This window comes from Mercurialis annua, linkage group LG6, assembly GCF_937616625.2.
Source record: "Mercurialis annua linkage group LG6, ddMerAnnu1.2, whole genome shotgun sequence".
In the NCBI taxonomy this organism is placed as follows: Eukaryota; Viridiplantae; Streptophyta; class Magnoliopsida; order Malpighiales; family Euphorbiaceae; genus Mercurialis; species Mercurialis annua.
This window is the reverse complement of record NC_065575.1, coordinates 5,058,030-5,084,209: the sequence shown is the minus strand read 5'-3', so window position 1 is coordinate 5,084,209 and position 26,180 is coordinate 5,058,030. Positions and strand designations below refer to the sequence as shown.

General features: G+C 36.6%; 2 protein-coding genes across 2 annotated transcripts; both read left to right on the top strand.

Annotated features, from left to right (window-relative positions):
* The first annotated feature begins 548 nt into the window (after positions 1–548).
* On the top strand, positions 549–5,633 carry LOC126687473 (uncharacterized). Its single transcript, XM_050382036.1, has 2 exons — positions 549–4,892; positions 4,992–5,633. Exons 1-2 carry the CDS (start codon positions 549–551, stop codon positions 5,631–5,633), a joined length of 4,986 nt encoding a protein of 1,661 aa, XP_050237993.1.
* Positions 5,634–16,305: 10,672 nt separating this feature from the next.
* LOC126686075 (cytochrome P450 81Q32-like) lies at positions 16,306–25,180 on the top strand. Its single transcript, XM_050380098.2, has 3 exons — positions 16,306–17,253; positions 19,295–19,332; positions 24,533–25,180. The coding sequence occupies exons 1-3, from the start codon at positions 16,354–16,356 to the stop codon at positions 25,107–25,109; spliced, it is 1,515 nt and encodes a 504-aa protein (XP_050236055.1). The 5' UTR covers positions 16,306–16,353; the 3' UTR covers positions 25,110–25,180.
* The last annotated feature ends 1,000 nt before the right edge of the window (positions 25,181–26,180 follow it).

Here is a 26,180-nt window from a genome sequence, read left to right as displayed (position 1 = left end):
AGAAATCAGACTTAAATACTCTTACATTCATTTACCTACCAAAAAACCCTCTCTGACTTAAGCATCGGAGTGGCTTTCAGGCTGAGCAAGCCTGAGGTCCTTTGAGCTTATATTTGTTACTTGTGCAGGAAAAATAGTACAGGCGACCCCTTAAAGATCGACTTGTATCATTTGGTGCGGTGAACGTGGAACTTATTAGTTTCGTCGTTCCTTTTAGATACTTTTCAGAATTTGCTTTTTCAAGAATGGATCCCCCACAAGATAATACTCTACCAGCTACCAACCGAGAAGACAGGGAAACAGAACCACCGGCCCTAAATCTGTTTCCCCCAACCAGCGAAGAAGGAGAAACCAGCGACCCCCTGGCGATAAGACAGACGATGCCTCCGATAGCCATAGCACCTGATGAAGGGCCAATCAACAACCAAGCAATGTTCAAGGCTTTCCTAGAAATCACCAGTCTACTCAAAGATATCAAACAGAGTATCTCGTTAAAATCGCCAGAACAGGGATCAGCGAAATCACCAGTACAGAAGTCAACGTCAACCATGGACAAGGGAAAAGAACCAATGCGAGAGGAAGATGCCCCTGAAAATTCCGCAAGGAAACAAAATGCCCCCATCATAATTCCAGACGAAGAACGTTGGATGGATGAACAACACACCCTCAAAGGCGGAGAAGAGCATCTGGAGGAAAAAGTCCGCCAGGTCATGAGCAGGCTTGGAATAAGATGTGAAGACGTGGACATCTCTCTTCGAAGTGACTCACCACTCGCAGATTTCATCATCTCTCACGAGTTCCCTACAAAGTTCAGATACCCCCCAAATTTGGAGTCGTACGATGGAACAGGTTGTCCCAAGAGCCATATTCACAAATTCCAAGCGGTGATCAATGTTCAGACAAACTTGGATCACGTACTATGTAAACTTTTTCCTACTACCTTAAAAGGTCTGGCGCAGGAATGGTACCAGAGTTTAAAGCCAGGATCAGTGCTGACGTTCAAACAATTCTCAGGACTTTTTCAGGCTAGATTCGTAGCATGCATCCCTCAAAAGAAGCTATCCACAGATCTGCTGGCCATCATGCAATGGGAAGGAGAGACACTCAGGAAGTACGTAGAAAGATTCAATAAGGAGGCGATGCAGATAGAAGACCTGAGCCAGGAGATCGCCTACACAGCATTACTCAATGGAACTACCAACTCCGACCTACGAAAGGAATTATTGGCTAAATCACCAAAATCATTTACCACACTGATGACCATCGCACATACACAGATCAGGGTGGATGATGGCCAGAGAGAAATAGAGAATCGCCTCGGACGGGTAGAAGAACGAACGTTTGCAGAAAGAAGAAATGGGGACAGATCGCCCATAGGAAAGAGGTTCGGAGAAAAAGGCAATGACCATTTCAGAAACAAAAGGAAAAAAGACGAAGATAGGCGATATACGCCCCTGAACACAACCAGAACCAACGTACTGTTTTGGGTAAAAGACAGCCGAGAGAAGGTCAGATGGCCAAGGAAGATGAACGTTGCATCAGCCAGCAAAAGAGACAATAGCAAATACTGTGAATTTCACAGAGACAACGGCCACACCACAGATGAATGCTGGCACCTGAAGGAGGAGATAGAGAAATTGATAGAAAGGGGATCCCTTTCCCAGTTCGTAAAAAGGGACACCGAAGCCAGAGAGACAGAATCAGAAAGAAAGAAAGAGCGGAAAGAAGAAATCGTCAGAAGACCCAGACCAGAGCCAGCAGGCGTGGTTAATGTAATAATGGGCGGATCGACCGGAGGAGACAGCAATACTACAAGGAAGAAAGCTGCAAGAACAGTCTACTCGGTTAGCCCAGGTGCACCGAATGCTAAGAAATTCAGAAGCGTATCTTTTTCGGAGGTCGATAGTCATGGCTTATCAGTCCCCCATGAGGACGCCCTAGTTGTCAAGGGGCGACTCAACAATTTCGAGGTATCTCGGATGCTCGTAGACACGGGAAGTTCGGTAAACATGATCACGATGGAGGTGTTCGGCAGAATTGGACTCAAGAAAGAAAATTTGACACATGTTACTACTCCACTAGTGGGACTAGGAGGCAAATCTGTACAGGTGGAAGGATCACTGGAGATAAACATCCAACTGGGGGATGGAGAGATCTACAAAGAGATCCGAGCAGAATTCATGGTGGTCAATATGGATTTCGCATACAATGCAATTCTCGGAAGGCCACTCTTGCACGATACATGCGCATCCATTTGCATGAGGTACCTACTGATGAAAATCCCAACCAGAGAAGGCGATGCCGAAGTCAGAGGATGCCAAAAGTCAGCCAGAGAAGCATACTTTACAGCTCTCAGGAAGGTACATATAACCTTGCCAGTACTAACAATGGAACCTCCAGAGAAGAAGGAAAGGGCGGAGCATTATGGGCGAACTGAGAAAATCGAATTATCCCCAGGAAAGGAGATAGAAGTGGGAGATGAGCTAGAAGAAAAAATCAGACGATCTCTGACCGAAAACCTCAGATCGCTTGGAGACTCCTTTGCCTGGACAACAGACGAATTGATCGGAGTAGACCCGGACGTCATATGTCATCGGTTAAACATAGCGACCGACGCGAAGGCAGTAATACAAAAGAAGAGAAGGCACTCGCCCGAAAAACAACTTGCCATCGCAGAAGAGATCGCCCGGTTAAAAGCAGCAAACGTGATCAAAGACGCCTATTACCCCAAGTGGGTAGCAAATGTGGTAATGGTAAAAAAGTCCAATGGCACTTACCGAATGTGCGTGGACTTCACAGATCTGAATAAAGCATGTCCCAAAGATAGTTTCCCACTTCCACACATTGATCAGTTAGTAGACTCCACAGCAGGTCACGCCCTCTATACATTCCTAGATGCCAAGGCGGGATATCACCAGATACCCATGGCACCTGAAGATCAGGAGAAGACGGCCTTCATAACGGACCAGGGATTATTTTGTTACAAGATGATGCCCTTCGGTCTGAAGAACGCAGGAGCCACATATCAGCGGCTGGTGAACTCAATATTCAGAGATCAGATAGGAAAACACATGGAAGTTTATGTGGATGACATGATTATCAAGAGCATCCGAGCTGAAGACCACCCAACAGATGTGAAGATAGTCCTGGAGACGCTAAAGAGATACCAGCTAAAACTCAATCCGGAAAAGTGCGTATTCGGAGTACCGGCAGGCAAGTTCTTGGGGTACATGGTCTCTCAGAGGGGTATCGAGGCTAACCCAGATAAAATCGAAGCGGTCTTAAAGATGACACCGCCACGGAGCATACATGAAGTCCAGAAGCTCAACGGTCGGATCACGGCTCTAGGTCGGTTCATGTCCTGCTCGGCAAAACGATGCCTGCCTTTCTTCAAAACCCTGAAACAGATCAAGAACTTCACATGGACCGCAGAATGCCAGCAGGCGTTTGAAGAATTGAAAAGCTTCCTATCCTCGCCCCCACTGTTGGCTAGACCAGATCCGGGCGACGTGTTATATTTATACATCTCTTGCTCTGACGAAACAATAGCAGGAGTATTGGTGTCGGAAAAAGGAGGCGAACAATACCCGATCTACTACATCAGCAAAGTACTCAGAGATGCGGAGCTGAGATACCCGAAGTTGGAGAAGCTGGCGCTATGTGTATACACCGCCACCATCAAGCTCCGACATTACTTCGAAGGACACCAAGTCATTGTACGGACCGACCAACCACTACGAAAAATCCTCCAGAAGGCAGAAACAAGTGGACGCATAGCAGAATGGGCCGTCAAAATAGGAAGTCTGGGCGTTATCTATGAAGCTCGGAAAGCACTGAAAGCACAAGCACTAGCCGACTTCTTCGCTGAACTAACATTCAAAGAACCCATGGAGGACAAAACGACTCCCTGGGAGATGCACGTCGATGGAGCAGTTTGCGGAGAAGGAGCAGGCATCGGAGTCGTGCTCAAAGGACCAGGAAAAATCCAAATGGAATACTCAGCAAGACTCGAGTTTCCAGCCTCCAACAATGTTGCGGAATATGAGGCGCTGATAACAGGGTTGCAACTATGCGAAGAGCTCAACATCTCCGAAGTCCAGATCTGCAGTGATTCACAACTGGTCGTGAACCAAGTCTCGGGGAACTTCGAGGTAAAGGAAGCTACATTGAAGAAGTACGCCAAGCAGGCCAAAACCTTCTTTGCCAATAATGGGCGATCCTGGTCGCTACAGCAAATACCCAGAGCAATGAATGGAAGATCCGACGAATTGGCAAAGTGGGCAGCAACGAAGAATTACGACCCAATGAGAAACATTCCTCATGAAATCAAACGACAACCTAGCTTTCAAGAAGAAATTGAGGAAGGCGAAGTACTGATGGTAGAAGGGGAAGAAACCTGGATGTCCCCCCTCACAGCATACCTGGCTAATGGAATACTCCCCGAGGATAAGAAGGAAGCCAAAAGGATAGTGATACTTTCATCAAAGTTCGGAATATACAACGGCCAGCTATACAAACGGTCGTTCACCCATCCCTGGCTAAGATGTGTGAACAAAGAAGAAGGGGAGTACATCATGAAAGAATTACATGAGGGGACCTGCGGAGCACATGACGGAGCATCAACACTGGTCAGGAAAGCACTACTACAAGGCTATTATTGGCCCACGATGAAAGAACAAGCTACAACGCTAGTAAGGGGATGCTGGCCTTGCCAGCAACATGCCTTGGTACCAAGAAAGCAAGCTTCAGAAATGAAACCCATCGGCAGTGCATGGCCGTTCGCCCAGTGGGGTATGGACATCCTGGGACCTCTCCCTTTGGCGACAGGACAACGGAAGTTCCTAGTAGTGGCAATCGACCACTTCACCAAATGGATAGAAGCGGAACCACTGGCAAAAATCACACAACAACGCATAACTAACTTTTTCTTTAGATCTATCTTGTGCAGGTTTGGAATACCGAAGGTGCTGATCACAGACAACGGAAAGCAGTTCGACTCAGCAAAGTTTAGAAAGTTTTGTGCCGAGTATCAAATCGACCTAAGGTTCACTTCGGTTTACCATCCACAATCGAATGGGCAAACCGAAGTGGCCAACAGAATCCTACTGGCCGGACTAAAAAGAAGACTAGACGAGTGCAAAGGAAGATGGGTAGAAGAACTCTACAGTGTCCTATGGAATTACCGTACCACCCCCAGAGAATCAACGGGCGAAACTCCATTCGCCCTAGCCTATGGAACGGAGGCTGTAATCCCTGTAGAGATCGGCGCACCCACGCCAAGGACAGAAGACAACCAGCTAAACCTAGAAGAAAACGAAGAAGAGCTCAGGAACAATCTAGATCTCCTGGTTGAAAAAATCAACAGATCAGACATCAGGATGGAAGCCTACAGACAAAAGATGGCCAAACATTTCAACAGCCATGTAAAGAAAAGAAAATTCAAACTAGGCGACCTAGTCATGCGAAAAACCGAAGTCAAAAAAGGAGAAGCAGGAAGTGGAAAACTGCAGCCAAACTGGGAAGGACCTTACACCATCAGCGAGGTCATCAAAGAAGGAACATTTAAACTCACCAACTCCATGGGAAGAATCATACCAAGGACATGGAACGCCAACAACTTGAGGAAAATTTAGTCACAATGGGTCGCCATCAGACATGATTAGTTATTCCTTAAGAAGTAGTATAATTAGTCAAGCAGTGTTCAGTTTCAATATTGTATTTCAATTCCTCCAAGTGATGTTTAATCACAGCATTATTTCAATTTCTACAAGTGATATTTCATCACATTACTGTATTTGAATTTATGCAAGTATTTTAATTTACCCTTGCTCGGACAAGGAATTTCCACAGATATCATCTCTTTACCATAGTTGTTGATTACTTAAAATATTTCCAAAGAGGAGAACTGACGAGTTCATTCCCAAAAAAGGAAAATACAGAGTCGAAATATATATATCGCCTAAAATAAAGAGAACATAGAAGCTAACTGTCTCAAAAATAAAAAAGATATATATTAAAAAGAGGGCAAATGCCCCACAGAAATTACAAAGGAAAATAAAAACTTCATGGTACAAACAAGGTACCAGAAGGACTAAGAGGCATAGAAGAAATATTAAGAGGGGAAGAAAGCAGTGGTTCGCCCATATCAGGGAACTCGTCTCCATTATCGGGCGATGTCTCCCTCTTGTCCTCACTCTTCTTCCTCTTTCCCCCTTTTTCACCCTGCACTCTCTTATTTCTCTTGGAGGCAACACTTTGGTCCCAGCCGAAGTAGGAATTTATCAGATTCACTACGTGCACCTTAGCGCCACCTCGAAGCAGACGCAACGTCTCTTTATCAACCTCGCTCAGGTTCGCCTTTTCCAACTTAAGGGGCCCTTCCACAAAAACATTCGGAATGGAGCCCCAACCCCCTTCCTTCTTGGCGATGACGAAGTTACCTTTCCACCGCTTCAAAGAATTGGGAAGGCCAGTGAAGGGAGATCTCCCGGGTTGCAAGTAGAAGAACTCGTCGCTTTTCTTCCTCCCCAGAGAATAGATCGCCCTAACAATCTCGTAGCCCACCTGTCTCTTCAGTTGGAGACCACGAATAAAAACTCCGGTCAAGTGACGGTGGGCATTAGGATGGAGTTGACCCAAGGGGATCTTAAAATTATCGAACACTTCTTGGGTAAAGAGGTCGAGTGGTAGCCTCAAACCCGCCTCAAAATCGTCAACAAAAAGCAACTGTTCATCATCCTTCAAGACCTGGCTAACAGCCGAACCCTCAGATGGAATCCGAAGGCTGATGAAGGGGGGAATTTCGTACCTCGCCCTAATCCAAACTAGGGCTTCTTGACCCAGACTGATAGGCCACTCAGACAAGGGCTTTTTCTTACTAGAAGATGTCCCAGAGGAGACTTTACGTCTTTTAAAAACAAAGTCCTCCTCGTCTCCTTCGTCATCACCCAGTTCACCATCTCCACCAACGTCCTCAAGGGGAACCTCGCCCTCTGGCCCTCTGTCATCAACACCCTCCTCACTATCAGGGATCACCTTCTGAGACAACCCTTCCTCGTCAGATGACAACTCAACAAGGGTGGCAAGAGGAGCAGGGTAAGTAGGGTCACTGGCAGAACTCTCAGAAGAAGAGGAAGAAGAAGGGGAAGACATTGAAATCCTTAATGTAGACATCCTAAGAATATACTATCTGAAGGCAAACAAGAAGAAGGAAACAAGAAGACAAACAAAAATAGCTAAGCCACTTACTGATTAAAAGAGAAAGTCTGGTGCTATGTAACTCGAAGAAAACCTGGCTGAAGAAATACGTCAACAGAAATACAGAATCAGAGAGAAAATTAACAGAAAAGCAGAGAGAAAAATTAAGAGTAAAAAACTTTTAATTAAAGAATATGTACCTCTTTTATACACTCGAATGCCTGACAGCAGGAAACTCCTCGAAATAATCAATGGAAAACCAAAAGTCGCGTTCTTTTATAGTCAAAAAACGCTTCAGATTCGTAACCGTTGCAGGAAACGTTTGAAATTCAAGTTGTTTCGAAAATTTCGGAAATTCGAATTTTGAAAATTGGCGCTTCAAGTCTTTGACTTAGCAAGATTATAAGGGGGGGACATCTGATACCGACCTAATAATATTCGAACTCCAAGCATCGCCTAACGAATGCTATGCTCGCCCAACGAGCCTCCAAATCTCCCATCGCCCATGTCTGTCTCGGGCGGACTCATCCCGGTCTGCCATCTAGGCGACCTCATCCACTCCGTTCCCTGACACCCACTACCCGGGATAATCGGGAACGTGCCTTCACCATTATCAATAATCGTGGGGCAAACCCACGATTTACCAGATAACCACCGCCTTAAACTCATTATAAAAGGAAGCCACCGAGTGCTGAGAAGGGTAAGCAGAAATCAGACTTAAATACTCTTACATTCATTTACCTACCAAAAAACCCTCTCTGACTTAAGCATCGGAGTGGCTTTCAGGCTGAGCAAGCCTGAGGTCCTTTGAGCTTATATTTGTTACTTGTGCAGGAAAAATAGTACAGGCGACCCCTTAAAGATCGACTTGTATCATATACCATTGAAAAATGTACCGTTGAAAAGTGTATTGAAGTAGTCGTGGTTAGATTATACCATTGAAAAGTGTCACGATCTGATTCTCGGCATCAAAACCGGCATTAGGAAATGAGAGTGGTTGTTCCAAAATCCGTAGCAAACCTAGCTTTCATAATAATTTTTTCGCGAAAAACAAAATATTTTAAAAATATTTTAAACTCTGTTTAAAACGTTCCGGTTAAAACATGGTGAAATTTCGCTAATAATTATCAACTTAATTATCGCATCGCAGTTTCAAAGCTATACATACAAACACAGCATCATATAGCATACCATACATATATTTATTTGGCATATCCTTATATATATAATGTCATAAACATCCATTCAAACATATGGACCGTACACATAGCATAATATCAGAGTAATAGCGGTATAAGGGCATCTCCAACCCAAAACCTATTTTTAAGTTTCAATTTACCCACTTTTAGGTTTGCTACAGTGTTTTTACTCCAACACATTACCCCATTTTTCACACCAAAAGAATATTCTCTATATATTCTCTTTTATATTTAATACTACTACATTTAACCATTTACCATTTCACATCTATATTTATATTTTAAACACATACATCCTCATCTATTCATTTATTTAATAATGCTTAAATAATATTAAATTAAATATTAATTTTTTTAATATTATTTAATGTCCAATTATAAAAAATAAAATAAATAATAATTAAAATTGAAACAATAAAATTATAATTATAATAACACATTATATTAAAAATTAATAATAAAATAACACATTACATTCAAATATTAATAATAAAACTACAATTGAAATAATCTTCTTCATGCCTCCGCTATTTATAAAAGGTTTCAAATTTGATCATGTGTGGCATACTATAAAAGATTTTGAAAAATTTAAGGATAACAACAATAGTACAAGACAAGTTCATCGATTACCACGTTTCAACAATATTTCATCCGAGTCCGAATATTCTCCTTCTGAATCTCAAATACCGAAATCTCCCGAGTAGTCACCATTTTCTGATAATTTAGAAGATCATAATATTGGTGGTTCTTCACGGCCCATTGGAGTCAAAAAAGCTAAATTGAAGAGAAAAATGGCCGAGCAATTTTCTACTATTGTTAGCATTAAAGAACAAAATGATAAGGTTATAGAGTTGCTTGAAAAGTCCGGTTCGGATAGGTAAGAACAAATGAAAATGCAAAACGAGCAATTTCTCTTTCGAAAAGAGAAAGAAGAAAACAAAATATTATTCATAGACTTGAATACTATTTCTAATCCGAGAATTCGGGCCATTACTCAAGCTGAACAAGAGAAAATAATTCAAAAAAGAGAGCAGCAACAAATGCCACCGCAACAAGATAATTTTAGCCAATATTTTCATGATATTGGTGGATCGAGGGGCAATTTACCAGATTATTAATTAAATAATTTTAATTTTAATGTTTAATGTTGTTTATTAACTATTATGTTAATTTCCGTTCTAGGATTAGTTTAATTATAATATTTATCTACCCGCTTTAATGTTTAATATAATGTAATGTTTATGTTTAATGTAACGTAATTTTTATGTTTAAATAAAAAATATGTTGTTTAAATTTTATGTATTTAATTTAAAGAATTTATTTTATTTATTTTATTTTTACCTATAAAAATAATTTGGATTACATTAATAAAAATTTAATTGGTATTTAATGAAAAGTTGGATCAAAATGAACATTTGCAAAGTTAGCTATATAAATTGTAATTAAAAAGTAAATATCCAATTAACCAAAAAATGGGTTTGTGTGAATAGTGCATACCAAGAAGTGGGTTGCTACTATTCACAAACAAAGAAATGGGGTGGGAAGTAGGTATGGGTTGGAGTTGAAAATCATGACCCAAACCCAAAAATAGGTATGGGTTGGAGATGGTCTAAGAGGCTTAATACATAGTTTTTGTACCCTTTTACCCATCTAACCTCCAAACTTAACGTCTCATCTATTGAACCCCTGAATTTGTTAAATAACCCGATTTGACCCCCGAACTTGATAAATACGTAAACATTTAACCCCTCCGTACACAATTTCTTCTACAACGTTTCAAGTGACAGGTGGACACGAAGGGTTCAATATTTGCATATTTATCAAGTTCAGGGGTCAAATCGGATTATTTAACAAGTTCATAGGTTCGATAGGTGAGACGTTAAGTTTATGGGTTAGATGGGTAAAAGGGTACAAGTTCAGAGGTCAAACTATGTATTAAGCCCGATATAAGACATAAAACATATAAAGTACAACATGTCTACTAAAGTACCATTATTCATATCAACGTTTACTACAACTCTAGATATTATCGAAGAGGTCATCATACTGTATTCAAATCAGAACTTACAGAACAAGGATTGGAAGTACGCACGTCACATAGTATTCTCCTGTAAAATTTATTCTTAAAAAATAATCCCACAGCGTGGGTCAGATAAACTGGTGAATGTGTACAAGATATACTAATAAACATTAATAAAAAAGCCAATACAGCTAGATTACCGATCCAAATGAAACTCAATCACATGATTCATGTTCCTACATGCTTTCATACATAAAACCATAAACTCATTCCATATCATTTTGGTTGATCATATAGGCCGTAAATTAATACCGTCGCCAACCATATCTTTCGGTTTAAGCACACAAATCTCGGCCGTAAATTAATACTGTTGCCTTTGGCCGTAAATTAATACCGTCGCCTCTGAGATCTGTAAGGACATTCTAGACTTTTCCATAGAATTCCTTCCCATGAGTCTAGGCCGTCGCCTCAGACTTTCCTAGCCGTCGCCCGGACTCCATACCATAACACATGCATAGACATATTAAAATGCAATACCGGTGATCACACAACACTATTACCGCCCAATAGTAAGAACGTTTCAATGAATCGGTTTCAAAACTGTGTGTGTGCATCTCAATGCAATTTAATTTCAAAACAAATCAAACCTTTATAAGACATGTAAAGCAGTTCATAAATATTTTTAATACTAATATTCATCAGTATAAATTGCAAACACTCACAAACTTGCTATTCCACAAATAAGATTCACCCGTCAAAAATTAAAGTCTTTGTTCGTCGGTACCCGTGGCAATGTTCACCGGATCTATTTTTAGAAATTAAACATTAATAAATATAATAATCTCTATCTTTTAGGATAGACTCTAGACCAAACTCAATTAAAAGAAATCAAATAACCAAATTTAATTCCAACTATCTTTTCTCCGTGTTATCGTAATTTATTACGATAAATCCCAATCCATCTTAGTTTATTTAAATTAATAAATAAACGTATAATTATAATTCTAAAACCTCACATATAAAAATCCATATATATATATATATATCACAATTAATTTTTTTAAAACCAAAATTCAAAACACATTTAATTAAAACAATATGCTTTTCAAATTTAAAAATGTGTCCGCCAAAATATGAGGCACCCAGGGCACGCCCCCATGGATTGATGGCTTGGGCCCCTCTGCCCTAGGCCAGGCAAAAACTGCCGGTCACCTCAGTAGTTTATTGCCGGAGCAACTCTGGTAGTAACAACTGCCGTGTCTCAACAGTGAGCTACCGAGATGAGCATAGGACAGAGATGGATAGCTCTGCCCTCGCTGCTCACATTGCCGGTCACCAGATTCCGGTGATTGGTCGGCCCAAAAACGCTTTTAAAACCGCAACCACAAAACAATATATTTTTACACAAATTAAATTTCCAAAATCATGTAAAGATCAATCAAAATATAATTTTAATTAATATATTAACAACAACAGCCCCAAAATTAAAAGTAAATTGTTTTTCATAATTGACAATTTTTAAAACCAAATTAATAGTCAGCACTTGAAGGTTTGGCCCAGTTGGTCAAGCTCTAATGATATGTGTATGAGGTTGCAGTGTGCCTATTTAAAAATGTTTAACATTAACTCCTGCTAACCCCCGCTAACAATTAGAGTAGACTATCTTTCACAAAAAAAATTAATAGTCAAAAATCGTAAACTAGCAATCAATACCAAAACCCGCAATTTACACACTTTTAATTCCATGAAATTCACCAATAAACATATCTATTTTATCAATTATAAATAACAGCTCAGAATTTTAAAAAATAAATTATTATCATTTAAAAATTCCAAAACCGAAACCATTATCAAAACTGAACCAAACAAGTTTTAACCTTTATTGTTTTAACAACTAAAACTCATAATTCTAAACTATTAAAGTCAGTAAATAAACATAGGAAATTGACCAAAAGAACTTACATTAATCGCCAAATAAACCGTAAAATATTAATTAGCGAAGGCAGCTCGTTATTTTTTGTTAATCGAAGTGAAAAGTTTGAAAATCAATGACCTATGCTTTACCCAAAACTTCGGCACCAACACTCTAGTACTGGTGGAGTGGAGGAAATGAGTTTGCTTTAGCTGTTGGGCCAAAACTGGCATTTTTCCATTTTCGAAAATAAACTTTCAAAAATATTTCTAAACATTAGTTCATGAACATTGGACTTGAAATAAATATTTTTAGGTTTTTTTAAAATAACTAAAATTAATTATTTTAACGGTTTTAGCTTAAAAACTCAAAAATCAACTTAAATACCCAAAATTCCCAAAAATCATACTTAAAACCATACATATTTTAAAAACATATATCACATAATAAAATTCACTTTGTGAGTTTAAAAGCTATTTTCCATAGTCCCGATTAATCTAAAACATGAAACGTGACAAAATAGACGCCTATTAAAATCGGGGTATTACAAAAAGACAGACCCCATCAATTACCATTCACAACGACAAATAGTTTTGTTACTAATAGAAAGAAAAAAAGTTTAAAGTTCCACACTGAAAAAAAGTGAAATGAGGATGATGCATTCCTATTATAAAAAAAAACTTTGTTTCACTATAGAAATGATTTTTTTATTTTTATTATAATATATCAAATAAAAAGTAAAGAATATTCAATTTTAAATACTTTTAATTTAAATAATAAAAAAACATGTTTTTTAAAATTATATACTATATTAAAATAGTAATTAATATTATAATATTTTCACAACGGCTTTTTATGTTTATTTAATATTTTTAACGGCCAATCTTATAGATTTTGTAAAGCATATATCAATTATTAATATTAAAAAAATTGTTATAAAAAATATTATACTATGCCAACACGCACAAGCACGTTTATCGTTATAATTTTTTTTAACATTTTGAGTTTTTTTAGCAACTGAAGAAGTTAAAAATCAATTTTTTTCATTTTCTGTTTGATCCGGAAGAAAAATGGGTGCTATGATCTTCCTCAATGATTAATTTGATGAATTGACCTAAGATTTGATGATTAATAAATTTATTAATAGTGGGTGGAAAATCTATGATTTGAGATACACAACAATGCATATGAATTAATTACATTGAAAATAGAATCAGAGGCTGTCGCATTTAGAGAAGTCAACCGGCTTCGGTGTAGAATATAAATAAAATGTAGAATGATAAGGAATATATACTTAATTTGGCTATTATTGTTCTTAGCTGTTAAGGATAATATATTCAATTTACAATATAATAAGGCGTGAAATATTGTTAGTTGAATTCAAAATCATTGCCATCCAAAAATAATATGGGAAACTTACCAATTTTGGCAAATAGTATGACTCATGAGTCAAGACTGCATGTGAAAGCTGACCAGATCCAACGGGTTCAACGTAAGCTTGACATATCATTAGTTTTTTTATTTTTTAAATTCACATATTATGCTTGCAGCTGATATACCTGCCCTTCCCAACTTGATCACGATCAGATACGATGATGCAAGCACCAGTAAACAGGGACGGAACTAGAACTTCAAGTATGAGAGAACGTGATCGTATAAAAACTAGAACTTCAAGTATGAGAGAACGTGATCGTATAAAAAGATATTTGAGGGGACAGATTACAAGAGAAAAAAATTAATAACCATATTTTTAAAAAAATAGAAAATGTTGAAGCACTATTTTATAAAATATAAAAAATTTGGAGGGACAGTTGCCCCTTCATCTTCTCATCTGGGTCCGCCCCTGCCAGTAAAGAGTTGAAATTTGGCTCCATTGCGAGTGTGGCTTTCAACTCAGAGGGGAGAGTTTAAGGACATTTTTTTCTATTTTTAGAAACATTTGGAATCTAGGTATCCTAAAATTCTCGACTCTGCGAGGAGTCATGTGTTGAGGTAGTCATGCGTGAAATATTAATATGAACTGGAATTAAGTTATTTTTGAAGGCGATGCTGCTCTTGTAACTCAGTCAATCAATACAGGGACTTGCTCCTTGCATATTCACTAGAGTACATGTCAAGATATCTGGCATCTTATTCCGCTCTTTCAAATTTACAGAATCCATTATATAAATAGGAAGAATAATGCTGAAGCGCACAGGTTGGCGCAACAAGCGAAAAGTTTTAGTTCATTTTTCAATAACGGCTTTGTAAACGTTCCTTCCTTTTAATATAACTCTTTCTACAAAAAATAGTATGATATTCTATAAAATAAAATTAATTTTATGTACATAGATATAAAGTTAAAATATTTTACAATTACAGAACTAGGAATTTTTTATTTTTCGGTAACTAACATTTTATTTATTTTATTTTAAGAATTCAATTTTTATTTTTATTACAATAAAACGTTAGTTACTCATTAATGTCACAAAATTTTGCTTAACAAAGGAAACAAAAATATTTCTTTCGTATGTTGTCTTTTTAATGGTATGACCCTTTATATGTATTTTTTTTAATTTTATGATATATGTGTGTCATTATTTTCTTCAATAATATGATCCTCCGTGTGTCATTTTATTATACCATTATTAATATGAGTATAGCCAACACAACTGAAAACACGCAAACCAGAATAAACAGAGGGTTTACCATATCATACCTCTCGAGGCTCTTCAAAATAATTGCAGTAGATGGCGATCTATTCACCAAATAACAAGCAATGTTAACCGCTTAAACCTAAAAACGCTTTGGAAGACCCGCGTTTAACCATATGCACCGAGCACGCTGTAGTAGTATTTGGTTCATTCGTTCTACAATCCATTTTGATGTAGTGTGTACCGTACAATGTGATGCCTTACTATACATTCTTTTCTACATAAGTCATCAAATGGTGCATTACAAAACTCTAACCCGTTGTCCGTCCTGAGTGTCTTGACCGTTCTGTCCGTATGTTTTTCGACCATGGTCTTCCACTCCTTGAACCACCCAAAGACATCATCCTTTGATTTCAGAAAATATAACAAAACCTATCTCGAGTAGTCACCGATGAAGATCACAAAATACTTGAGTTCCCTATGGGATATAACCCGATCAGGACCTTATAAATTCGAGTGAACATAATCAAGATGCTTTTAGCAGTGTGTCTGCCAGAACTGTATTTAACCCTGCGTTGTTTGCGAAAAACACAAATTTCACGAAATTTCAGTTTTCCTGTTCTGTTCTTTCTAACAACCGTTGTTTACTCGATATGGCCAACCCCCTCTCACTCATATAACCCAATCTCTGATACCACTTGTTAACGGAACAAAAAATAAATAAGAAAAGAGAAAAGAACAATCACACAAAATTTCACGTGGTTCACTCAATGTAATTGTAAATTTTACATAACTATAGGCCTTTTATGCTTCGGTAACCAACATTTTATTTGTTTTATTTTAATAATCTAACTTTTATTTTCATTACAATAAAAGATTAATTTTTTTATTAATTTCAAACAGAGTTTTGCTTAAATGTCAAAGGAAACAAAAATATTTCTTCCGTATGTGGTCTTTTTAATGGTATGATCCTTTATATGTTTTTTTTTCTTTCAATTGTATGATATATGTGTGTCGTTAATTTTTTCAGTAATATGATCCTCCGTGTGTCATTTTGTTATATCGTTTTATTTTTGTGGCTTTCTTTAGGTTAGGAAACAGTTTTACATTGTCATGTAAGTAAAATTTCGCATGAAATAAATGAATAGCTTATGGTTGTAAAGAAATTAAAAGTTAGGTAATCAAAGTGTAACAAATGAAATGTTGGTTACTGAATTATAGAATGCGTATAGTTCGGCCGATGTATACTAATGAGCTCTTAACTGGTTATATTTTAAAAACATGATATATTTGACAAATACTAAAATTATGGATAAATAAATATTTTTTTTTCTTAATATATAGGGTGTAGTGTAATTTGAAATTCTCAAAGAAAAATAAAGCAAGCAAAGCATGGAAGAAACACTGGTTTACACAATGTTGAGCGTTATTTTGGGTCTAGTTTTAGCGATGAGAGTATTTACATACATAAAAAGAGAGCAACACAGAAATCTTCCACCAAGTCCACCATCATTACCAATCATAGGCCATCTCCATCTCATGCTTAAACAGCCCCGTCAACGTACTCTCCACGATCTCTCAAACAAATACGGTCCCATCATGAGTCTCCGACTAGGAACACGCCTCGTAGTGGTCGTATCATCAGCGTCGGTAGTCGAAGAATGCTTCACTAAGAACGATATCATTCTCGCGAACCGCCCTCACTTCTCACTCGGCAAATACGTACTCTACAACAACACGGTTCTTGTAACGGAAAACTACAACCAGCATTGGCGTAATCTGCGTCGTATAAGCACTACTGAGATCCTATCCACGAATCGTCTCAATCAGTTTCTAAGCGTCCGAAAAGACGAAGTCAACTGCTTACTTCGCAGGCTCCGTGACTCGCTTTCTTCTTGCCATCATGGATATGCAAGGGTGGGAATAAGGCCAATGCTTGTGGATCTATCAAGTAATGTGATAATGAGAATGGTGGCAGGGAAGAGGTACTATGGTGCAGGTAGAGTGGACGATGAAGGGAAGGAGTTTCAAGAGGCTATAAAAGAGTTCAGTGAGATAGCTGAGTTATTCACAACTCTTGGAGATCTGTTTCCTGGTTTTAAATGGCTTGATGCTATGCATGTAATGAAACTCAGGCAGATTGGCCAGAGGCTGGATTCATTCTTGCAACGGCTAATCCACGGGCGTCGAAGCGTTAAATGTATAGATCACACCATGATCGATCATTTGCTAACTTTGCAGGAATCGGAACCTGATTATTATTCAGATCAAACCATCAAAGGTTTAATTTTGGTAAGCATAATCTTGCTTTTTATTCAACAAAACAAGAAATGTTTTGTTTTGCTCAGAAATTATTAGATAGATTCAGTTTACCATGTCATCCGTGGACTAAACATCTCACATTATGACACGTCATTAAAATAATGGTATTATCGTAATTACTATTTAAAAGTGTAAAAAAATAATAAACAAAACTACGATAGTGCTATTGATAAGAAAGTCCACGGATGACATGATAGTCCGAGTCTACCTAATAATCTCTCTGTTTTGATATATACATATACATATATATATATATATATATATATATATATATATATATATATATATATATATATATATATATATATATACTTATTCTATCGTAATTTTAGCCATTTTTTAAATTAAATTATCTTTTTTAATCTTACACTTCAATATAGTGTCAATTAATTTTATTTGATCATTTTTAGTTTCAAACTCAATTTTTTTCTTCAATCACTAAAAAATGTATAAAACTATTATTAAAATTTAAAGTTATTTTTTTATTTCTTTTTAATATTAGAAGTAAAATTTTGAAAAATGAGTTTTACTAATTGCGGAGTTAATTTAAAAATTCAACTAAAAATTAGAACAATTAAATTGATTTAAAAAAAAGGTTAGAATTGCAATGAAATAATAAAATCGAGACATTATTATAAAAATTTAAAATTCTAGTCAAAAATACAACAATCCGTAAAAATTTATTTTGCTATTAGGCCTGAATATAACCATATTCACATAAACATCGTTGCAAAATAATTTTGTCTCTCTTGTCTGTTAATTTTGTGGTAATTATATTTAAGAAATAACTAAATTAATGGAGGATCTGATTGATAAAAATAAAATATATTTTAATTCATTAGTTTATTTTTATGACAAATTAGTCTAATAATTAATAATATGAACATACTGGAAGATCCAAATGATAAAAATAAAGTATATTTTAATTCATTAGTCTATTTTTATGATAAAATGGTCTAATAATTGAAGAATAAAATAATATGAACATACTTTATTCAAATATGTACTAGTTAATATGAATCTCTCTGTTTTGCTATATATATATATATATATATATATATATATATATATATATATATATATATATAAATATATATATATATATATTTACTTATTCTATTGTAATTTTAGCCGTTTTTTAATTAAATTATCTTTTTTAATCTTACACTTTAATATAGTGTCAATTAATTTTATTTGATCATTTTTAGTTTCAAACTCAATTTTTTTTCCTTCAATCACTAAAAAATTTAAAAAACTATTATTGAATTTTAAAGTTATTTTTATTTCTTTTTAATATTAGAAGTAAAATTTTGAAAAATGAGTTTTACTAATTGCGGAGTTAATTTACAAATTCAACTAAAAATTAGAACAATTAAATTGATTTAAAAAAATGGTTATAATTGCAATGAAATAATAAAATCGAGACATTATTATAAAAATTTAAATTTCTAGTCAAAATTACAACAATCCGTAAAAATTTACATTTATTTTGCTATTAGGCCTGAATATAACCATATTCACATAAACATCGTTGCAAAATAATTTTGTCACTCTTGTCTGTTAATTTTGTGGTAATTATAAGTAACTAAAATAATGGAGAAACTGACATAAGATGAACTAGTACTCTAATATAACCATATTCATATATTTTCATTCATTAGTTTATTTTTATAACAAACTAGTCTAATAATTAATAATATGAACATACTGGAAGATCCAAATGATAAAAATAAAGTATATTTTAATTTATTAGTCTACTTTTATGATAAACTGGTCTAATAATTAAAGAATAAAATAATATGAACATACTTTATTCAAATATCTACTAGATAATATATGATGAAACTGACATAAGATGAAAATTATAGCTTATTAATTAGACTTTTCACTTTTTATAGTGATATTTCTGTCAATTTGGTCATCAGTATTGAATTAATAAAACCATTGTGCCTTGTTCAGTTTTTAGAAACATATTTTATTTATAACTTGGAAAGCATATAATTTTGTGTAGGTTCTGCTAATCGGAGGATCACTAACCTCAGCTACCACTATTAAATTTGTAACTGCTCTCTCTTTATTTTCTCATTAATTAAAAAGAAAATACAAGACTGCTTTATATAGAGCAGTGAGCTAAGCAAGAAAAAATACAAGACAATACTCGTGTGCTCACACACAGAAATGCACACTCAGCTATAACTGACTAACTGCCTATTCTGTTACAAGAGGAAGGAATCTGCTGTGGCCAGATTGACAGTGAGCATGGCTTCAAGGCTTAGTCTGTAACTGCAACTTCAGGAATCTTACACTGCAAGTTATCAGCAGAAGTAATATCTTCTGTTATCCCCCCGCAAGCTGGAATGTATATGTTGTGCATTCCAAGCTTGAGAATGGCTTGCTGAAAAGAATGTGGAGCCAAGGCCTTGGTTAAACAATCAGCAACCTGATTTGCAGATGAAACAGGCAAAAGCAGAATGAGTCCTGATTTCAATTTCTCTCGAATGAGATGACAGTCAATCTCTATATGTTTAGTACGCTCATGAAAAACTGGATTATTAGCCAGTTGAATTGCAGATTGGTTATCACAATAAACCAAAGCAGAAGTGAGAGGTTTGATATTCAGGTCAGTGAGTAAGAAAGATAACCACTGTAATTCACAGGTTAAAGATGCCAGTGCTCTATACTCTGCCTCACTACTAGATCTGGAAATTGTTGTTTGTTTCTTTGATTTCCAGCTAATCAAAGAACTGCCAAGAAACACACAATAACCAGTAACTGATCTCCTTGTATCAATGCATGATGCCCAGTCTGAGTCACAGAAACCACTGAGTTGAAGAGTAGCTTTAGCAGAAATGAACAGACCTGAGCCAGGAGACCCTTTTATGTACCTCAGAACTCTTTGAACAGCAGTCATGTGAGCAGCAGTAGGTTTATCTAAAAACTGAGAAAGCTGTTGAACAGCATAAGAAATATCTGGTCTAGTCAAGCATAGATAAAGTAGTTTACCAACTATTTGCCTGTATGAAGTAATGTCTGCCAGAGGAGGACTATCACTTAAACTGAGTTTCTGAGAGGCAATAATAGGAGTTGGTACTGGTTTGGAGTTCAAAAAACCTGTGGAAGTCAAAAGATCAACAGAATACTTCCTTTGACACAAGTTGATGCCTTGTGTTGATCTGGCAACTTCAAGTCCAAGAAAATACTTGAGGATGCCCAGGTCCTTGATCTTAAAAGTGGCATGTAAGTGATGTTTAATGGAAGAAATCTCTGAAAGAGAATTGCTGGCCAGAATTACATCATCAACATATATGAGCAAAGCAATGAAAGAAGAGCCAGTAGTTTTTGTGAACAATGATGGATCAGAATTGGCAGCAACAAACCCTTGTTCATGAAGTGATGTTGTAAGCTTCATATGCCATTGTCTACTAGCCTGTTTGAGTCCATATAGAGATTTCTGCAACCTGCAGACTTGAGAGGAATCTGAATGTTGAAATCCAGGTGGTAACTGCATGTAGACTTCTTCATGCAACTCACCATGCAGAAAAGCATTGTTTATATCAAGTTGGTGTAGATGCCAACCTTTGATAGAAGCAACTGCTAATAGAGTTCTAATGGTGGTCATTTTGGCTACAGGACTGAAAGTATCCATGTAGTCAAAGCCATATTGCTGTGTGAACCCTTTGGCTACTAGTCTAGCCTTATACCTTTCAATTGATCCATCTGATCTGTGTTTAACCTTATAAACCCATTTACATGCTATAGCATTCTTACCATCTGGTAGATCAGTGACATCCCAGGTATGGTTTTGTTGGAGTGCATCAATCTCATCCTGCATGGCTTGTTTCCAGCAAGCAAATTTAATTGCTTCATTGTATGTGGTAGGTTCTGTTGTGGAGTTTATGGTAGTAGTGAAAGAATAATGGTTGGAAGAGAGGTTAGTGTATGACAGAACATTATTGATAGAGTGAGGTGAAGTCTGTAAAGATGGTGGTAGAGAGTATTGGAAATCCTTAAAATGACTTGGAATGGAATGTGTTCTTGAGGATTTTCTGAGTGGTGGAAAATCATTTTCAGTAAAAATGGATGTTTGAGGAATTGGTGAAGGGTTTAAGGTTGGAGGTGGTGAGGAAGGAATCTGCAAACTGGTGTGGGATGGTAGAAAGAAGTCATACACAGAAAGATCTGGATGTGTGGTGTCTGGTTGTGAAAAAGTAGGTTGATGTGAAAAAGGAAAGATGTGTTCATAGAATATCACATTTCTGGAAATAAGAAAAGTTTTTGATGCAAGATTATAAAGAAGAAAACCTTTAGTACCTGAAGGATATCCAAGGAAAGAGCATTTGATAGCTCTATCATCAAATTTTGACTGTCTGTGTGCAGCAGGAGTTGTGGCAAAGCATAGGGAGCCAAAAACCCTCAAATTTGTGAAATCTGGTTTTTCTCTATAAAGAGAGTAATAAGGGGTTTTGTCTTGCAATAAGGGTGTTGGTGTTCTATTTATTAAGAAAACAGCATGGAGAACACAGAATTCCCAGAAATGGAAGGGGTAATGTGATTGAAGTTTCAATGCTCTTGCAACATTTAAAATGTGCTGATGTTTCCTCTCAACAATGCTATTCTGCTCAGGTGTATAAGAACAACTCTTTTGATGCACAATTCCATTACTTTTATAGAAGGAAGTATAATCAAACTCACAACCATTGTCAGATCTGAAAACTTTAATCTGTTTATTGAATTGAGTTTTGACATAAGCAACAAAAGCTTGAATACAATCTCTGGTCTCAGATTTATGTTTTAACATATAAAGCCAAGTGTACCTGGATTTATCATCTACCACAGTTAAGAAGTATCTGTAACCATGAACAGAAGCTTGCTTAGTTGGTCCCCAAATATCTAGGTGAACCAAGTCAAAAACATCTTTACTGACTGATGTGCTGATAGGAAAAGGAAGCTTCTTTTGTTTTGCTAGATGGCAAATATCACAAACTTCTCTTGAATTTGAAATAATGGTCTTGTCAATATCTTGTAACAATCTGAGTCTTTGATGAGATAGGTGACCAAACCTATAATGCCAGAGATCAAAGCCTGTCTTTTTTGAATTTCTGTGAGTAACAACATTAGAACAAACTGAGTTGCACTGCTTGGTTAGCTGAAAAAGACCATCCTTCTTTTTAGCTAAGCCAATCGTTTTCCATTGACATAGATCCTGAATAAAACAGGAATCACCATGTATTAATAAGCAAATTGCCTTTGCAACAGTTAACTTTCCTGCAGAGATCAGATTAAAACTGAAGCTGGGAACACATAAAACATCTCTAAGAATTAGATCATTAGAAAAATGAATTGTTCCTATGTGAGTGACTGCTACATGAACTCCATTTGGTAGTTTTACTGTGACATTGCTAACTGAATGATAATCATGGAAAAAACTCAGACTGCATGAGATATGATCTGTGGCACCTGTATCCACAATCCAAAGACTATCAACAGTTTTAGAAGCAGAACAAACTGCAGGTAATACTGTACCTGAAGGATCATGCTGTTGTGGCTTAAAATGAGCTACCAGAGAATTGACTTGTGGATTATCAATTTCTTTCTTCTTTGATTGATTAGACTGAATCAATGAGAGAATCTGTGAGCATTGTTCAGGTGTGAAAGGAAATACACTTCCATGTGTATCATTCCCAGTAGAATTGAAATTCTGAAAAGACTTGTTGTGATCTTGAGTATAAGATTGACTTTCATCTGTGGAATGTCCAGAAAACTCCACTTGATTTGCTTGACTTGTCTGTTGTCTGTACCTTGGCTGATAACCAGGAGGATAACCATGCTTTTTATAGCATGAATCCACAGTATGATTCCCATATCCACAGTGAGAACATGTAGGTTTCCAGTTTGTAGCAAAACCAAAACCTCTGCCTCTAGTATTTCCTCTGTAATTGTTAAAACCTCTTCCTCTATTGCTTCCAGCATAAAAGACATTTGCATCATATGACTGACTTTCTGTATTGTAGTTTTTTGGAATATTTCCCATATGCATATCATTTCCTTTTGCCATAAAGGCCACAGGCTCATTGACATTATTAGCTTTTCCAGTAATTAATCTCTCATGTTGAATAACAAGAGAAAAAACTTTATTGATCTTAGGCAAGGGCTCAGTCATTATAACTTGTGATCTGACAGTTCCAAAAGAATCACTCAATCCTTTAAGAAACTTTATGGTTTGATCATTTGACCAATGAAGTTTAACAGCAGCAGCCATTCCACAATTACACCTAGGCTCACATGTACAACTAGGCAGGGGTCTTAAACTCAAGATTTCATCCCATAAGGTTTTCAAGTGTGTGTAATAATCAGTAACTGAGAGATTATTTTGCCTAAAAGCATATACTTCTTCTAACAAATCTCCTAATCTGTAAGTATCTCCTTGAGAAAACCTATCTTGCAAATCATTCCATACATCAACAGCATTGTCTAATCCAGAAATGCTATGAGAAATTGAAGGAGAAACAGCTCTTGAGAGCCAAGAAGTTACCATGTTATTGCACCTCTCCCATGCTTCATAAGTAAGATCATCTCTGTTAGGAACTGGTATTGAACCATTCACAAACTTGAACTTGTTCTTCGAAAGTAAAGCTTTCCTCATTGCTCTGCACCATTGGTGATAATTTTCTTCTGTCAAAAGGCTTGAAACAAGAACCAGAGAAGGATTTTCTCCAGGATGAAGAAAGTAAGGACTCAAAACATTCTCTTCTAATCTAAGAACTCTTTCTGCCATTTTTGGACTTCTGAGGTAAAACTTAAAGAAAATCAACTCGGATTATAGATCTCAACTTGCTGATTCTAACTCAGTAAAAATCATTAAGAAAGAAGAAGATAAAGTCAAGCAAATAAGCTGTTTGGATGCTGAGAAAATGAAAAACACAGAGAGAGAAAACTCTCTAGCTCTGATACCATATTAAATTTGTAACTGCTCTCTCTTTATTTTCTCATTAATTAAAAAGAAAATACAAGACTGCTTTATATAGAGCAGTGAGCTAAGCAAGAAAAAATACAAGACAATACTCGTGTGCTCACACACAGAAATGCACACTCAGCTATAACTGACTAACTGCCTATTTTGTTACAAGAGGAAGGAATCTTCTGTGGCCAGATTGACAGTGAGCATGGCTTCAAGGCTTAGTCTGTAACTGCAACTTCAGGAATCTTACACTGCAAGTTATCAGCAGAAGTAATATCTTCTGTTAACCACATTAGAATGGGCAATTGCGAATCTACTGAACCGTCCAAGTGCACTAAACAAGGCAAAATCAGAAATAGAGAGTAGAATTGGTGAAGAGCGATTAGTTGATGAATCAGATTTGCCAAGTCTAAAGTATCTCGAAAGCATCGTACATGAAACCTTGAGAATGTATCCAACTACACCATTGTTAGTTCCACACTTGTCATCCGATGACTGCACGATCGGAGGATTCCATGTGCCTGCCGATACAATATTGGTAGTCAATGCTTGGGCTGTTCAAAGAGATGCTGAGCTATGGGATGACCCAACAAGTTTTAAGCCTGAGAGGTTTGAGAATGGTAAAGTTGAGAGATTCAAGCTGTTGCCGTTCGGAATGGGACGCCGAGCTTGTCCTGGAGAAGGTTTAGCAATGAGAACAATAAGTTTGACTCTGGCTTCCTTGATTCAATGCTTTGACTGGGAAACGGTCGACGGGAAGCAGATTGACATGACTGAAAAAGTGACGGTGACTATGAGGAAAGTTGAGCCGTTGGAACTCATGCTTAAAGCTCGTCCTATACTACAAAAGATTTCTCTAAACTATTGATGCAGGTGCGTGCGGAATTGGAGTTTATAGAAAACGTGGATCGGAAATATGGAATAATTTCATCCAAGTTCGGTTGTTGTTGAAATCAGAGAACCAAAATTATATATTGATGAGTTTTGTGATTACAAAAACTAAAACTTACAAACTACAAGCTTAAGGCTATTTATAGACTAATATTATGAGCGAAAATGAGCTGTAATTACAGCTGTAATCTAGCTGTAATTACAGCTGTAATCTAGCTGTAATTACAGCTGTAATCTAGCTGGTAAAGATAGCCAACACAGCAGCACCCACAACACAGCAGCCATAAGCAACAATATACTCTAATATCCCCCCTCAAGCTGGACATAATCAGTTATGTTCAGCTTGAAATAGCCTTGCAGAAGCAGCCACAACACAGTAGCCATAAGCAACAATATGTGCATTAGAGTGGAGGTAGCAGCTTCCATGATATGTCAACTCTAAACATTGTATATTGCAGTATTGAATCATCTGCTATGAAGCCTTGAAGTAACTCAGAACCATAATGCCACAACCTTATAATTTCTACTTCTTAACCCAATATAGAAAATGAGAAAGAAATCCAACATAAGGATGCAGGCAGCAAGATATTTGTACAATGTCAAATGGCCAATGAATTTCAAATACACATGTATAAGATTTCTTCTGTAATATACATACTGCAAACTCATGTGTGTTGACTATAATATGTTCCAAGCCCTCCTCATATCACCATTACTAAACCAAGCTGAGCACCATATGAATTAACTATCGTTGCTATAGAAAAACTCATTGAGGAGTTTTATCAAACAGGTGATGAGCACTGCGGTAAAGTGAATTTGTCTCACCAATTTGAAGATAGAACCGATCCAATCAAATCAAAAAATTATCATGAAATTTTTCTTGCATAAACCAAAACAACAATCAATCTAAATCAATTAATTGAAACATATCAGATGTTGAACAAAGAAGAATCTGAAATTCAAATCAATCGACATAAATTTACTTAAGAAAGAAGAAAAGAACACAGATGGAATCATATCATCTGAGAGAAGATGGAATGAGAGTGTG

Bases quoted from the DNA above. Each gene is read 5' to 3' on its own strand.
- LOC126687473 (XM_050382036.1), top strand. From the start codon at position 549: ATGGACAAGGGAAAAGAACCAATGCGAGAGGAAGATGCCCCTGAAAAT. The intron at 4,893-4,991 runs GCAAAAATCACA...AACGGAAAGCAG, and splicing joins GGATAGAAGCGGAACCACTG to TTCGACTCAGCAAAGTTTAG.
- LOC126686075 (XM_050380098.2), top strand. From the start codon at position 16,354: ATGGAAGAAACACTGGTTTACACAATGTTGAGCGTTATTTTGGGTCTA. The intron at 17,254-19,294 runs GTAAGCATAATC...AATTTTGTGTAG, and splicing joins CCATCAAAGGTTTAATTTTG to GTTCTGCTAATCGGAGGATC. The intron at 19,333-24,532 runs TATTAAATTTGT...TCTGTTAACCAC, and splicing joins TCACTAACCTCAGCTACCAC to ATTAGAATGGGCAATTGCGA.